Consider the following 17,773-nt stretch of genomic DNA (forward strand, 5'->3'; position numbering starts at 1 on the left):
GACGTACCAGCACAACCTGTCCAGAATCACACAGCTGCTGCAGTCCAAACATGCTGATCGATACATGGTGAGCAGACCAGAAAAACAAACACAAATCAGATGTCAGAGTGTGTGTTACAGTTGGGCTCACATTAAACAAAATGTCTATTTTTCCTGCGTGCAGGTCATTAATGTATCGGAACACAACGATGATCTCAACAGGATGAATCACAGGGTAAAGTTTATCAATGTGATTTTCAGATGCGTGATTGATTGTAGACGGAGTTTGATGTTTTTGATAAGAAGTCTCACCAAAGCTGTAATTATTGAATCAAATATACAGTAAAATCAGTTATATTGCGTATATATTGTTACACAGTTTTCTATATTCATGTTTGTTTAAATTGTATTAATTGAATCCATTTTATTTCTGAGAATCAAATGTGTCATTTTTCTACTCTTCAGTGCCACTTTCAGAAATCATTAATCTGCTGATTTAATGCTACCTGAATATGTGACCCTGGACCACAAAACTATTCTAAAGTTGCACAGTGAATGGGTCAAAGTGATTGTCTTTTATTTTATTCCAAAAATCATTAGAATATTAAGTAAAGATCATGTTCAATGAAAATCTTTTGTAAATTTCCTACTGTAAATATATGAAAACTTAATTTTTGACTGCTAAGAACTTTAATTTGAACAACCTTAAATGTGATTTTCTCAATACTTCTTATCTGTGTTTTGAATTTACGAATTGGATTTGCATATTTATGAATTGTGTTTTGAATTTACGAATTGGATTTGCGAGTTTGAGAACTGTGTTTTCAATTTACGGATTGGATTTAAATATTTATGAATCATTTTGAATTTACGAATTGGATTTGCATATTTGTAAAAAGAGTTTTGAATTTATGAATTGGATTTGCATATTTCTGAACTGTTTTTGAATTTATGAATCTGATTTGCATATTTATAAAATATGTATTGAATTTACGAATTGGATTTGTATATTTCTGAATTGTGTTTTGAATTGACAATGCGTAAATATACAAATCCAATTCATGAGTTCAAAGCACAATTTGTAAATATACAAATCCAATTTGTACGTTCAAAACACAAATCGTAAATATTCAAATCCAATTTGTGCTTTGAATTTACAAATTGGATTTGTGTATTTACCAATATTATTTTGTAAATGTATTATTTTTGGGACTGATCTGGCTCCATATTATGTTCACCATAAGGCTGACAGACAGACAAATTGATAATTACAACTGTTCCTTACAATTTCAGTTTTTAATTTCTGTCTCAATTCAATGTATAGCTTGTATTTTTTTCTGAACTATGAGAAAATCAAAAAGTTTATTTTTTCAGTTTAACACAGATATATTGACGAGTATTAGAAATCGATAGGCATTGACATCCATGGTAAGAAAAAACAATACCACATGTCAGTCAATATACCAGTTTCCAGCATTCTTCAAAAAAAAATGTTTTGTTTGTTTGTTCGAAAGGAGAATGAAACTTAAACAGGTTTTGAATAAATGGAGGGAGAGTAAATGATAACGCACTTGCTATATATTAAAGGTTTGAGGATATAAGCTCCCACATGAATTTTCCTCTGATCTCTGTCTGTTAGGTTGTGCATTTGGGCTGGCCGGAGTGTCATGCTCCATCGCTCCATCTGTTGTGCTTGGTGTGTAAAAACATGGACAGCTGGCTCAGCGCACACCCTGACAATGTGCTGCTGCTCCACTGCAAAGTGAGATTTCAACTTCTCCGCATTTAATTCTTAGCTTAAAAATCCATTATTAGTCTGCAGGACTCCATTTTGCAGGAATGTCATGCTTGGTTAACTTCTTCCTGTCTCTCTCATAGGGCAGCAAAGACAGGGTGGGTGTGGTAATATCCTCTTACATCCAACTATCTAGTGTTTCCACCAGGTACAACTTAACAATTCATTTCCATTGTTAACAAGTCAAAATAAAACTGACAATATGTTATATAGACAATACTATGTGTAAGACAGCTGCCTTCTCTCTCAAGAAAAACAAAACGAATCACTATTTACTAAATTATATATTACAAACCTGTGACTTTCTGTGTCATTCAAGCTTTAAAAAATAAGAACACTAGTCTGAATGATTTGTTCGGTGATCCACTCACAGATATTCTTTAGTTAAAAACTCACCGGAGGGGAAAATAAATGACAGGAGCAGCAGTTCTTTGTTTTTCATTTGTGTTCTGTAATGGCAAATTATTTTCTTCCTGTTCACAAACATTTTAGTGTGAAAACTGAAATTAAATGAAGTCAGACAAAGCTTGTCTTTTAATTGCTTTAATTCTCTGGAGAAGGATCAGTTTACACACAGACAGTCTCTGTGAGCAAAAGGATCCCAAGGATGGGCTCACAGGCACTTTCAAAGACAATGTTACAATGTTTTAGAAAAGAATTTAATCACACTTTATTTTGATGGTCTGTTTGTTGAATTTAAGTTACATTGCATTTACATGCCAACTAATTCTGATTCGATTATAAGTAGACTGTTAGGTTGGGGTTAGAGTTAATGTCATTGACATAATGACATGTACTTGCAGAGTTCTTATAGTCAGTCTGTTGAAGAAGCAGTATTAACAGATATAAGCAGACAGTCTACTAATACTCAAATGGACCATCAAAATACAGCTGCTTAACTCTTAAACAACCAGTAAAGATTGCTGTAATAGCACAATGATTATAATGTATTTAATCTTTACTTTAGCAAAACCCTAATCAATCTATAATATCAATATATCAATATATAATATATAACAATATTAAACATTTCCATCACAGTTCCAAGGAGGACCGAAAATCATATTGCTTTAGATTTTTAAGAACTTTTAAGATTTTGTGCATTATTAATGACCTTTCACATATTTTATAATGTAGCCGTTTGTTGCCTGGCTGTTGAAGGTCTGCAAGGTTTTAAAGATCAAAGGGGATAAACAAATAAAAAGAAAAATTTTTGGGCTTTCCTGAAACAAGTCATCAGTATTTCCAGTCTTACATCCTGTTTACAAGTGAGAATAGACTGGGTCATCTGACCAATCAAAGCAGAATAGAGACTCTAAGCAGGGTTTAGCAAAGTCAGCCTCGTGAATACACCATTTCAAAAATTTAGAAAAGAGCTAATGTTGCTGCGATGTAATTTTTTAAATTGAATTTCTAAATCTGTTGAGACAACTAAATTAGCAACTTTTAAAGGCACAATATGCATCACCTTTAATCAAATTTGTCCTAAAACTCTTAAACTATTGAACTATATATATATATATATATATATATATATATATATATATATATATATATATATATATATTAGTGGTGGGCCGTAATTGGCGTTAACGTGAGACTCTTATCGAGCGATTAAAAAAAAATTATCGTCGTTAAGCTATTCGCAAAGTTGTGCTGGGAGCTGGGTCTATTCTACCTTAGCTATGATGACTTTCACCTTGAAATTTTAGCGTGGCTGTATACCTACAAAAAAAGTGCCCTTCTGAATCAAATCAGCAGGATGCCCTTTGGGGTCTTTCACTTCAAAGACACTGACTACGTGTACATGGACATCTGTAATCTAGTTATTTGCCTTAATAGACAATAATATTATTAAGGTGTTTACGTGAAGTGCTTTCATGTAAGAGTTTAAGAGACTTTAAATGCAGTTCGCCAGTTTCACTTTCACCCATGAATATTTCATTCATGCCCCCATAACAAACTGGGGTATTAGACGCAAATAAGGAGTAAGGACTGGTGAGAGTGTTATAGAATTTAATAACGCACATCAATTGGAAAGAAAAAAAGTTCCGCATTTTGCGGTGTGTGTGTGTGTGTGTGCGTGCGTGTGTGCGCGTGTGTGCGGTCCTTTACTGACAGCCACGAGTGTGGATCTTGTCGAAAAATGTGGCGAAAAGTTCTACATGACAGTAATAGTCTGATTTGGTGTTTACTTCAATAATGCTACTAATATATGCATACTCCACATCTTATTTCCAATTCTGTTTAGTTCAGTTATGACTTTAGTGAGATTAAGGTAATCAAAAATCGCTGTTTGGAGCTTATAAAGGCCTACAGTTCAAAATTCATGTTTAACTAAATAAACATTTAACTGAATAAACACCCGGTATTTCTCTGTTGCATCTCATTGGAAGATCACAATAATTAACCCTGAAAAAGCCATAGCAAGGCAATCACTACCAGTTTACTGTTGTGTTTGTTATAAGAAAAAACGCTAAACACATGAAGGCATTTCTTCTTTCTTTCTGTTTACTGAACTAATCTGCAGTAACGTTGGTGAAAACAGGAAACTCATTAGAAACAGATGGCCATCTCCGGTTTTAAGACTTTAAGATGAGTCTCATCTCATACTCAACACACTACAATTACTATGGTATAAATACAGCACTACAACATACAAAAGAGAGAGATTGACTTAGAAAGTCATTTACCAGTTTAATAATGATTTGATCAGCTGTAGTTTAAAATTACGGTGGGTTTCCTCCTTTTAGTACTTACTATTCGGTCTCTGTTGCCATTTTGTGGATAGACAACATCAATCGTCTTTGGTCTGCTCAATGACAGGCTAATGGCCGCCGACGTGCTGTCTCAGAAATTATATATATTTTAAAATATCCTTATAAATAAACTATCCTATCCTTATAAATAAACTGCATAGTTGCAATCTAAACAACTACATTATCGACTAAAAAAGCCTCAAAAGTACATTGTTGTCCAACAGCAGCAGTATTTGTCAAATTGTGTCCTCTGCTTGTTGCTGTATGTGGGTGGAGTAATACACAAGGGTGAAGGGTGAAGAGGCCGGATGAGTGCTGTTACTGGCAAAATATCAGACAATCAGATTCAAGAACCAGACAGAACTGTTGTATACGTCTTGAAGAACTGGAAGCGGTCGATTGTGGCATAATAAAAGCTCCTCTTATTCTGTGTCGTGTAGCGCTTGTCTTTCATCAGCAATTGCTTCAACTCTCTCATTTTGCTTAATTTGCTTGATACTGATTCCTGAGTCCCTTGAAATTTAATGGAGATGACAACTCCCATGATTCTACACTCAATTAAACTAGACCTTTGTATTTATTGTGAACATGCAAAAATTACTTATTGTGATTTAAGTGCATAAATGGATTCACTTTAGGTTGAAGTTATCATGAAGCAGAAGTTAAGATTCTCCTTTTTTCCCCACTATCATGACGTACATCCACTTGACATGGTCCTGAAATTAATAAAATGGAGGGCAGGGCATGATTTTGTCCTTTGGGAACCAGTTGGATTGTTGAAAAATGGGTGTTGCTAACAAAATGAAGGAAGATTGACAAATAGATCAAGGCAAGTAGAAATGAGACACCCACTGATATACCTGCCCTAAAGGCATTCCATGTGACCAGGAAGTGAAGAAAAGTTGGTTCTAGGGGGCAGGGATGGTTATGGTATTTGATTCAAATTTATAAGTTCAAATGGATTTTTACAAAATAATGAAGTGCACTGATACATTGTTTATAACAAGAGCTGCTATATGGCAACTTAAGTGTTTATTGATAGTGCATATTTGATGATTGTATTTTGTACCATGTTTTGTACCATGTTTTTCTGACCTGTTTCTTGTTCTCTTGTTTCTCAGCGAGGAACATGCGTTAGATCTGTACTCCATGAAGAGGTTCTGCAGTGATCAACTGGTTAACCTCATGACTCCATCTCAGAAAAGGCAAGGCTCAGTCGTTTATGCATTAACTTCAATTTTTTTCTTAATTGTTCCTGTACATATGGTAGAAGCAACGAGTTGGGTATTAACAAGGAATTAATTAACAGAGAATTAACAAGGTCAATCTGATTACTTTTACTATGTCATATACTTTACTATACCGAGGGAAATCATTTATTTGTCAGTTAACTAGGCAAATTATTTTCATCCTTTAATACATTGGAACTTCTTTAAGTTATATGTACAGTATGTTGTAAGTGAATGAGTTTCCATTGACTTAAAGGGCACATACTTTACCCCTTTTTCCAGATTTAATATAAGTCTTTTGTGTCCCCAGAATGTGTCTGTAAAGTTTCAGCTCAAAACACCCATCAGATTATTTATTATAGCTTTCAGTAGTTTGTATTTTATAGCTCTAAACAGCTTGTTGCTGTTTTTGAGTACTGGGCCTTTAATGCTAGTCCTCCCCGCCCACCATTCCCACGAGTGCCTCAATCTCCGCCCTCGGCTGCGTCAGAAAACAGACAGACATGAAGGAAGCAGATCTCATGTAACGTTTGTGAGAAATACTACAGTAAGAACTTTACCAATGAGTATTTGATGCATTTGTAGTGGAGTTGCAACGATGAGCCACAATTTCGTTACAGATTTCACGCACACACACAGATACACACACAGACAGCGCGCACGTTTAGCTTTGCACCGTTTTTGCACGCAAATGTGACAGGATACATGTTAATATCCACTGCTGTACAGATATCCGTTTTGGTAATGTACAAAATAAACCTGATTTAACGTCGACAAACCGGGATTGAAGCATCTTCTTTTTTAATTGTACTGATACGCGGCTGTTTTGATGAAGTAAATCTGAAGTAAATCGCTGTAATTCATTACAAAAATGCATGCTTTTAAGAACTTTTTAAACTTGTAAAACTCACTCTTGATCACATTTGATGATTATTGATGATCTTAGCAAACTGAACAGACCTTTTTATTCCCGGTTGCTTTGCGCACGTCCTGTCTTGTTGATATGATTATATACGTTACTATAGAGACATGTTAATATGCAGCTGTCAATCAATTCGGTGGGCGGGGAAACCGCACTCCTACGTCAAGTTGCGGTCAGTCTAAAAACCGCTCCAATTGGTCCACTATTTTTATGTTGTTAAATTGAAAAAAAAAAAGGACTGGGTGTGTTTATATCACCCCAGTATGATGGTATGTACACTATTCCCACACATATGTCTGTCCAAACAGCTTGAAAAGTAGTTTTTTCAACATAGGTGCCCTTTAAAGCGAGCCATTGTTAGCAGAAGCAAACTTTATTTATGCATTTTGAGATTTTGGGCTTTTTTGCTTTTCACATTTTGTCAGTCTAATAGAAAGAAAACATGCTAAATACATTTTTAAGTCTTTCTTCTATCAAATTCAGTTTGTGTCTGCTTTTTTCCCCCAATAAACCATAAATCTTCACTCTTACATAGACCAAAGCTCTCATGTAGACCAAATTTTATCAAATTTTTATTCATATCCGTATACTATATATCTGTTATTTATATCCATATTTGCCTGATCATCTACAGCATTTTATTTTATTCTGCTATTTTTCCATTGTCTTTTGTTTTTGGAGTAATATTAAAAAGAACCGAACTTGAACCAGTGTTCAGATTTTTGTGCTGGACATGTATGAAAATGTCTATATTTAATTAAATGATGCTTCATTTGCATATGTACACATGTACACAGACACCACCGACCTCTTATAGTACAAAAAACACGTGTAATTAAAGTAGAATATATCATATCTCTTTTATTAGAGGCACCTATTGTATCCGTTCCAGTTCTTTTTATTATTCTTCCGGCTTCCTCTTCTTCTTCTTCTGCTCTCGGAGTCTATGGCAGCCATATGAAACCTTTGCGGCATTTGCGCAAACTTTGGCACACTGATAGAGGACAGTCAGATCTTCAACAACAAATTTAGACTCTCTAACTCAAACTCTTTAGCGCCACCACTTATCCAAAGTTTCACTTATGTTTATAGTTATAACCTTTGAACGGAATGGGCTACAATAAAAATAAAATTTTCCTCTGTTTCCCTGGCTCAAGCTGATTCAAACGCATCCCTATGATGTCATTTTCTGTCATGAAAGTTTTTTCGCTATTTCAAATTTTTTGCAAAACATTTGCAAAATCATCCTTGGCCGTTTGTCCGGTTTTCAAGAAAATCGAACCGCATGATCTACAGATCATGCTGACCAATAGGTATTGAATTCGAGTTGATTAGACGAACCTTTTTCGATTAACTTGCGAACAAATCTAATGTAAAGCTTGCGAAAATAGACTTGAAGCGATATCTCCGTAACGCATTGACGTATTCACACCAAACTTAGTGTGTGTTATGACAACAATAGTCTGAGGTTATCTGCAGCGTTTCGGGGCACTCCTCCTTAGTGGTCTGGAGATATAGAAAATATATATTTTTTTGCTTACATCTTCTCAGCTCTTTGTCCAACACTCATAAAACTGTTCTCTTCACATCCGAGTTGAACAATGTCCGATTTTCCCAGGTCAGCCATTTTGGGCGTTTTAGATTTTTGTCAAATTTTTGCCCATTTAGATTTTTGTCAAAAAATGCTATATTTCACAAACGTATTCATGTATCATTACAAAACATGGTATGCATCTTCGACACAATTCCCTGAAAGTACTTACATTTCTGGAGCAGCGCCACCTTGTGGTCCAAAGTTATAAGCAATTTTTGAAAAATGCTAATAACTTTTTCTAAACATTCTTTATTGACATGACAAGTGTCTTGTTATATTCCCTGAGTCATGCCCAGACCATTGATACCAAATATGCCAAAATTAACCCTCTGTCTGCCATTTTGTTTTTGTTGAAAACATATTTTTTCGATCTCCTCCTAGACCGTTTTTGAGATTTTTCACCAAATTTGACTACGATATTCTTCAGACCATGCTGGCAAAAATTTATGGAATTCATGTTGATACGCGACACGGTTTTCGTTTACGCCACCGACAAATGTCAACGTCAGACCATGATGACTAAGTGTTGTGAAATCCATGTCAATAGGCAAAACAGTTTTTGTTTACAGCATCGACAAATGTGCTGGTATAATGTCAAACTGCATCTGAGGCTGTCTCTCTTCAATGCTTAAATATATTGACACCCAACTTTAGGTTCTTCATTGTTACCTAACACTGACGACAACACATCAGATTTGTAACTCTGCGACCGTTTTTGGCGTCTAGACTGCTTTGCTCATTCTGGCTCTGGACTGCATTGCTCATTCTGGCTCTGGACTGCATTGCTCATTCTGGCTCTGGACTGCTTTGCTCATTCTGGCTGTAATTCTTGGCCCGTTAATGGCTGCTTGCTGCTATTTTTATTATTATTATTATTATTATTATTATTTGTAGTGATTTACTATACACTCCAACAATATTTAGGCCTAACAAATAAGATGTATGTATTTTGCATATAAAATTACCATCCATTTGGATTACATCCTTTTAACATAATTCAGCTAATAAACTTTGTGATTTGATATTTGTTAGTTATTTGTTAGTAATGTGGAGCTGCATCAATTTTGCCATGAGTATTTAGTAAATCTCATAGAATTTTACTAATTGGATCTAGCTTTTTCTACAGCTAGATATATTTATACCATATTCACATATTTTTTTGAACTGATTAAATCTAATAGTATTCTTTTTTTTAGCAGATTAAAATTGATTCTAAGGAATCTGACAACATACATTTACAAAAAACCTGACACTTCATCGTGATTCTTTTTTTTTTTTTGAGTGTATGGTCATTTTTAAAATTAGGCACAAGTAATAAAATGATAGGTCTTGGCTCATTCTCCCCCTACTTCAAAAGCATTTCCCTTAAAAAAAGGTTTTAGAAATGAAATCTGTTGTTTTTCTCCTTGAATCGTCCTGAGGTGTTGCTGTTGGTCACTCAGCAGTGTGTCACGAGTGAAGGTTACACTCTGGACGTTACATTCAGGCTTACACATGACAGGAAATTCCCCTCATGCAGTCTGGAAGTCCTGACATTAAACCCACTTCCCTTTTTCTGTGAAACGTCTTCATTTACAACTGTCTTTTTTATATCATCCTGAAAGACCACTGCCACATGCAAACTGAGGAAGAGGTTTTATTAATGCTAAACCTATTCCTCCACTGTTCAGTGTATGATCCTTTTTCCTCCCTTATGCTCTCCATTCTCTATTGACTCTAGAAACACTTTTAAGGTCAGATGAGTTGTCATGAAGCTTTCGTCACGGCAACGTAAATATTCAGCTCTGATCTGTTGCTGGAACAACACAAAGAAGCTCTTTTGGCATTACTGTAAAGAAGCTCTTAAGCCATCTAAAAGCATAGTTCGACCATTTACTCACTCTCAAGTGGTTCTTTTTGAGTTTCTTTTTGTCTATTGAGCACAAAAGAAGATATTTTGACAAATGTTAGAAACTGTTAACCATTGACGTTAGTAGTATGGAATTAAATACTATTGAAGTCAATGGCTACCAGTTTCCAACATTCTTCAAATAATCTTCTTTTATTTTCAACAGCATAAAGAACCTCAATAATGTTTGGAAGAAGTGGAGATTGAGTAAATGATGGCAGATTTTTCATTTCTGGGTGAACTATCTCTTTAATTGAAGAACACTGCTGCTTTTTAACATACTTGCGTAACATCATAAATCAACTAATGTAATGCTTTATTATATGGGCTTCCTTTCAAATTATTACATACACTCTCAGAAATAAAGGTACGTGAGCTGTCACTGGGGTGGTACCTTTTCAAAAGGTACAGATTTGTGCTTAAAGGTTCCATATTGGTACCTCAAAAGTATATATTAGAACCTAAAATTTTTATGAGGAACACTTTTGTACTTTTAGGGTACTAATATGTACTCTTAAGGTATTAATAAGGAACTTTTAGATACAAATTTGAACTTATTGAAAAGGTACCACCCAATGACAGCTCGCGTACCTTTATTTCTGAGAGTACATTACAGTTGGTACAAAATGCTTCCAGCCGCGTTATCGCCAAAACTTCCACTTTGGATCTTATATCTCCTAGTTTGCAGCATTTACACTAACTTCCATGTAAATTTAAAAATTGTACTTATAACTTATACAGCACTCAACTATTTGCTTCATCTTTTATCTTTTAGACCTTTTTCTTGTTCATACTCCTTCCCATGAAGTGCTTCAAAATGTGCATTTTTATTTGATGTTGTATGTTATCTCAACTGAAACATGAAGACGGGGTGGGACATAGAGTAGCTTCTCCTCTTTAAAAAAAAAACAAAAAAACTGCCAATAGTGTTTTGTTTTTATCACTGCTTATCACAAAAAACTGGTAAATGTTGTACCAGAGAAGGTACAAACCCTTGTCACTGGAGCAGTAGCTTTTCATGGAACAGAATTGTACCTTAGGACAAAGAAACAAATTTGTACCATTGCAGTTTATACCTTTACGGACATGATTTGTACCATGGGGAACCAAAAAGTACCTTTGGTTGTTAAAACCTGCAGATTCAATATTGTACCTTCATCAAAGGTACAAATGTGATCCATGAAGGTACCATTACAGTGACAAGACATTCTGTACCTTAACAGTGTCAAATATGTTTATTCAAGAACTATCTAAAGGCATTTTGCTTAATATAAAACATCAAATGCATTTTTAAACAATTTTTTTTGTTGCTTTTTCTGTAAATGCACATTTTCCATTTACAGTAAAGAATAAAAAATACTTTAACATAAATCAAAATATTTTTTTTCTAAACATGTCACAACAATTTTCACAAAAATGTTACAGAAACACATTCTCCCATGTACAATATAAAACTTTTTTCTCCAATTATCACACAATACCTTTGTAATCAATTAAAAGTTCATTTAATTTACTTAATTTTAAAGTAGAAATAGAATTGTTTTATAATATAATTATTATTATAATTTAATTATATAATAAATATATTATATTAATAAATATATAAATATATTATGTTTTATAATTACGTTCGTTTACAATACCCATAGTTTTGTTTTACCAGTTGTTTTGCATTATGAAACTTAATAATTTATGTTTATGAGTTTCTTTAAACATAAGCTTTTAAATGATGATTCATGTTTTAATATGGGCTATAAAACTATTGAAATCACTTTGTCTTTCCAGTCATATTTCTTTTTCATAGATATTGTAATAAAGAAGGAGTTGTCCAACAGTTATGTACCATTTTAATGAGAACAATTGTGTACCTACATTTCAATTGTACCATAAAAGGTACAGAACAGTATCATAAGAGGTCTTTTCTGCACCATATGAGGTACAACTTTTGCAAAGATACAAAACTGTTCCTTAAGGAACATTATTTGTACCACCGTGTACCTTTTTTTCTGAGAGTCTACTAGAGAGTATTTGATCGATCAAGCTTGATGAGAACCTGAAGTATGAGGTGACATAAAAAAATAGTTGTTCCATTTAGGTGGAAATGACAAACTGAAAGCTTTGGCGTTTATATCTTCTAATTGAACATAATTTTGTTTTGGAGCACACTAGCTTATTATTATTGGACTAAATTACTGACACTAGCATCTAAAATAACTAATTATTATAATTTCATGGGAACTTTAACGGCTTCTGCACTAACTCTTGATCTCCCACATGCTCCTAAAACTTCCTTGGGGTCAAGGAATTTCCCGATCCTACCCCCCTCTCTCTCCCACTTCACTTCCTGTCAGCCTACATATAATAAAAGTTTGTTTATGGGGCTGCCAATCTATGGAATAAATTTTCTATGAAAGTTTGCAATAGTTGAAGTGTTCAGATTTTTTAATCTCATCACAACACTAGCCTGCTCATGTAGCCATGTATGTGACTACATGTCTGTTGTTGTCCTTATTTTATTGTACTGTCACTGTTTTATGACCTTGTAAGGTGTTCATCAAATACTTACAAAGACAACACATACACTTAATACACAAACACACTTCATTGAACATGCGCACAATGACATCACCTATATACTATATAACTGGAGGTTAACTATGTTTGTATATAATAACTTTAACTGTTAAAAGCTATTAGTTACTAGTTAGTTAGTTAAAATTATTAGTAACTAATAAAGTTATGGTATATTGACCTTATCCTTTCTGAATTTAATTGTAATGCTTTAATATGTACTCTTTGAAAAGCTGCTTTGAAACAATAAAAAGCAACAAAAAGAAAACACCCATCAGCGCTATACAAATAAACTTGAACTGAATTGAATTTAATTGAATTCTTTTTTTTTATTTTTTAAATTAGAATATGCAAGGAGTACACAAAATGGGATCACATGCAAAGAAAACAAAACAACAACAAAAACATGAAAAAACAATGTGTGTGTGTGTGCGTGTGTGTGTGTATACATATACAACATGTATAACAGTCATTAAATGAAACTAATATCATAGATATAAATTACAACAATGATAGTAATAATGACAGTAAAAAGAAAGGACAACAGTAGTAATAACTTACAATAATAATAAAAATAATAATAATAATTGCAAATACAACACCAACTACTACTACTATAGAAAATTACTAATGTTACAACTATTGCTGCTACTACAGCAACAACGACAACTACTATTACTACAACGACTAACTGATACTACTACAGTGACTACTACTATTGATACTACTACATCGTCTACTACAACTGATACTACTAAAACAACATTTACCACTATGATATTCCTACAACAATGACTGCTACTACAACATCTATATCAACAACATTTGCTACTTCTGATATTACTACACCAATGACAACTACTGCTACTACAACATTTACTAATTCTGATACTACTACACCAATGACGTCTACTATTACTGATACTACTACAACTACTACTTCAACCACAACTACTTCTACAATCACTATTACTACAATAACTGCTACTACTTTAATTGAATTCTTGAGTGCCATGAAAAGGCGCTATGAATAAAATCTAAAATAATATTTTTTTCTTCCATAAATCTAATTAAAGGGGTTGTTCACCCAAAAACGAAAATTATTAAAATTATTATTTTTGAGTTTCTCTCGAGTGGTGCCAACCATTTATGGGTTTCTTTCTTTTGTTGAAAGAAGATCTTTTGAAGAATTATAAAGGATATTTAAAATAAAGCTTAAAAACCTGTAGCCACTGACAGTCAATGGTTACAGGTTTAAAACATTCTTCAGAAAATTTTTGTGTTTAACAGAAGAAAGAAAGTCAAACAGGTGAAGAGTGAGTAAATTAATTTTGAGTTTTGGGTGAACTTTCGCTTTAAATTCTGTTTTTAAATGCCTATAAAGGCCCAGACTGATGCAGTTATTGGCTTCATCTGAAGTTGTCCTGGAGTATTATTGAAGATAGGCTTGATTTATTATTGTCTGCTATCAGTGACGGAGGTGTTTGTGGATGATTCAGGTATGTGCAGGTGTTTGGCAGGCTTCTTAAGCATCAGATCCCGCTAAACCATTCCCTGCTCTTCATCCATCGTGTAACTATCCATCCCATTCCTGACTTCCACCCTACAGGTGAGGCAAACACACACATATCATGTGTTTTGGTTTCCAAATAGTTTTATTATTCTCTTGTACTTCAAATGGAATCTTACATTTTTCTTCTGAGAAAAACATATCACCAAAAAAGGGAAAATCTGTCATAATTTACTTGCTCTTTACTTGTTCTTTCTCTTGTGGAGCCAAAAAAAAAGAAGATATTGTGAATATTATTGATAACCAATTGTTAACTGATAATCATTAACATCCATTTGAGGGACAAAAACTTAAACGAAAACAAATTGTATTGTAATTTATTATTAAATTATAAAAACTTTATATTTTCATAAACTTAGTAAGTTAGGTTTGTTCAATGGACATCTTGTATGCATGCATGTATTTAGTATTCTCATTTGCTTGTATGTATTTTAAAATGCAGTTGAAGTCAGAATAATAGCCCCCTATTGAATTTTCTTTTCTTTTTTAAATATTTCCCAAATGATGTTTAACAGGGCAAGCAAAATTTCACAGTATGTCTGATAATATTTTTTCTTCTGAAGAATATTTGTTTTATTTTGGCTAGAATAAAAGCATTTTTTAATTTAAGGTCAAAATTATTAGCCCTTTTAAGCTATTTTTTTTACAGTCTACAGAACAAACCATCGTTATACAATAACTTGCCTAATTACCCTAACCTGCCTAGTTAACCTAATTAACCTAGTTAAGCCTTTAAATGTCACTTTAAGCTGTATAGAAGTGTCTTGAAAAATATCTAGTCAAATATTATTTACTGTCATCATGGCAAAGATAAAATAAATCAGTTATTAGTAATGAGTTATTAAAACTATTATGTTAAGAAATGTGTTGAACACAATCTTCTCTCCGTACATGCATGTCATTATAACATTAAATCCAGGTTGTTTTGAAATACATTACAAACATGATAAGTACATTATACCTAATCATATTTTGTGGTGTAAGTACATCATAATGCTTTTACAGAATGTCTGCTGTGCTTTTTTTATTTGTTTTTTTAATTCTTTATTTATTATGAGAAACATCTTCTAATACTTTGAAACATAACTGAGTACTAAAAGTGAGCAATAAAAATATAGGCATCAATTTAATTTAAGGTGTCCTTGTTGCACATGTTCTATGTACTTACTATAGTACTTTCAATTGATGATGCATAACTGCATGCAACTAAGCCTAAACGTAACATGCAGAAAGAACGTTTTTTTGTTTTGTTTTTTTCAGTGTGCCAGCTGTTTATCAGAGTAAATCAAGGCACGCAGACAGCATACACTTCAGGACTGCAGTAGGAACATAAAGATTTTTAAAACCAATACAAAAGAGCAGTTTTGTAAAATTCTGGATAATGATTCGTTATGTATATTTAGTGCTTGTGTGTAACTCTCAGTCAGGTTGATGTCGGTCATGTGGACAGAGTGTGTTTTGTTCTGGATCCTCCTCAGATGATCAAAGGTGATATCATGGTGAGAGACATCTTTCCCTGTCTCTTTCACACTGTACGCACATAGACTGCACTGATCTCGTGAAACCTGCATACTGGATCATCTTCTTTTCTTTTGTCACTGCAGATTGTGTGTTATCATAAAAATGTTTCCACGAGGACTCACGAGACATTGTTTCGTGCTCAGTTTCACACAGCTGCTCTGAGTGCAGAACAATTGGCCTTGCAGAAAGAAGACCTGGATCTTGCTTACAAAGGTAAAACAAAAAGTGTTTTTTGGTAAAATCATTAACATTATTATAACGTATATATTATAGCATTCTTAAGTATATTTAGTTTTCATAACTTCTTTCTTTCTAGTTACTTTAAACTTAATTTTTAGTTAATATTTAACAACTTAATATTTGTAATTACTGCAGCTTAACATTTTAGAGTTACAGGAACCTAGTATTTATTGTTACGGCAACTTATTTTTTGTAGTTACCACAAATTAATTTACATCTACTAGTTACATCTAGTTACATCCACTTAATTTTTGTTGTTACTTCAAATTCATTTTTCCAGTTACATCAAGTTAATTTTTGGAGTCATTGCAACTTAATTGTTCTAGTTACCTCAACTGAATATTTTTAGTTACTGGAACTTATTTTTTATAGTTACAGTAGCTTAATTTTTGTAGTTGATACAACTTAATTTTTGTAGTTGCTGCAACTGAATTTTTAGCTACCGCAACTTAATTTTTAATGTAAATGCAACCTAATATTTTTAGTTACTGCAACTTAATTGTTGTAGTTACTGTAAATCTTTTTAGTGCAACTTAATATTTCTAGTTACTGCAACTTAATTTTGTTTAGTGACTGTAACTTAATTGTTGTAGTTAATGCAAATCTTGTTAGTTTGTAGTTACTGCAACTTAATTGTAATTACTGCTAATCTCGTTAGTGTAACTTAATATTTCTAGCTACTGCAATTTAATTTTTAGTTACTGCAAAATAATTGTTCTAGTTATTGCAAATCTTGTAAGTGTGAATTAATATTTCTAGTTACTGCAACTTAATTTTTAGTTACTGCAACTTAATTGTCAAAGTTACTGCAAATCTTGTTAGTCCGACTTAATATTTCTAGTTGCTGAAACTTAATTTTGTTTAGTTACTGCAACTTAATTGTTCTAGTTATTGCAAATCTTGTGAGTGTGAATTAATATTTCTAGTTACTGCAACTTAATTTTTAGTTACTGCAACTTAATTGTTGTAGTTACTGCAAATCTTGTTAGTTTCTAGTTACCGCAACTTAATTTTGTTTAGTTACTGCAACTTAATTGTTCTAGTTACTACAAATCTTGTTAGTGTGACTTAATATTTCTTGTTACTGCAACTTAATTGTTCTAGTTACTGCAAATATTGTTAGTGTGACTTAATATTTCCAGTTACTGCAACCTAATTTTGCTTAGTTACTGCAACTTAATTGTTCTAGTTTCTGTAGTTCTTGTTAGTGTGACTTAGTATTTCTAGTTGCTGCAACTTAATTTTTAGTTACTGCAGTTTAATTGCTGTAGTTACTGCAAATATTGTTAGTGCGACATGATGTTTCTAGTTACTGCTACTTAACTTTGTTTCGTTACTGCAACTTAATTGTTCTAGTTACTGCAAATTTTGTTAGTTTGACTTAATATTTCTAGTTACTACAACTTATTTTTGTTTGGTTACTGCAACTTGCTTTAGTTACAGCAACGTGCTTTAGTTACCTCAACTCTTTTTTTTTTTAGTTATTGCAACAATTTGGTTCAAATGTTGTTGTGGTACACAACTTAATTTCTGTAGTTAGTACAACTAAATTTTTCTAGTTTTTTTCTAGTCATTTTTCATGATTTGTTCATGGTAACTAATGCATTATAACACATTACTATATGTTTAAGTTTACATTAACAAATATTTTATACTTTACCTTAAAAAAGTGAGTTACCTTAAAAGTGACAAGTTGATTTACTTT

The 17,773-nt window shown here is 33.0% G+C and overlaps 1 protein-coding gene across 2 annotated transcripts in view; it reads left to right on the plus strand.

The window, feature by feature from the left end:
* si:ch211-191a24.3 (tensin-3) overlaps window positions 1-17,773 on the plus strand; it is a 95,983-nt gene that overhangs the window by 18,824 nt on the left and 59,386 nt on the right. For both annotated transcript variants that reach the window (XM_056480726.1, XM_056480725.1), the window contains exons 2-10: window positions 1-67; window positions 164-214; window positions 1,619-1,741; window positions 1,858-1,922; window positions 5,655-5,738; window positions 14,237-14,346; window positions 15,568-15,628; window positions 15,731-15,806; window positions 15,912-16,041. The exon at window positions 1-67 is cut by the window's left edge. In XM_056480726.1, the coding sequence (XP_056336701.1) occupies window positions 1-67; window positions 164-214; window positions 1,619-1,741; window positions 1,858-1,922; window positions 5,655-5,738; window positions 14,237-14,346; window positions 15,568-15,628; window positions 15,731-15,806; window positions 15,912-16,041 (767 nt within the window). The remainder of the gene's footprint in view (window positions 68-163; window positions 215-1,618; window positions 1,742-1,857; window positions 1,923-5,654; window positions 5,739-14,236; window positions 14,347-15,567; window positions 15,629-15,730; window positions 15,807-15,911; window positions 16,042-17,773) is intronic.

Source organism: Danio aesculapii, chromosome 20, assembly GCF_903798145.1.
Source record: "Danio aesculapii chromosome 20, fDanAes4.1, whole genome shotgun sequence".
Taxonomy (NCBI): Eukaryota; Metazoa; Chordata; class Actinopteri; order Cypriniformes; family Danionidae; genus Danio; species Danio aesculapii.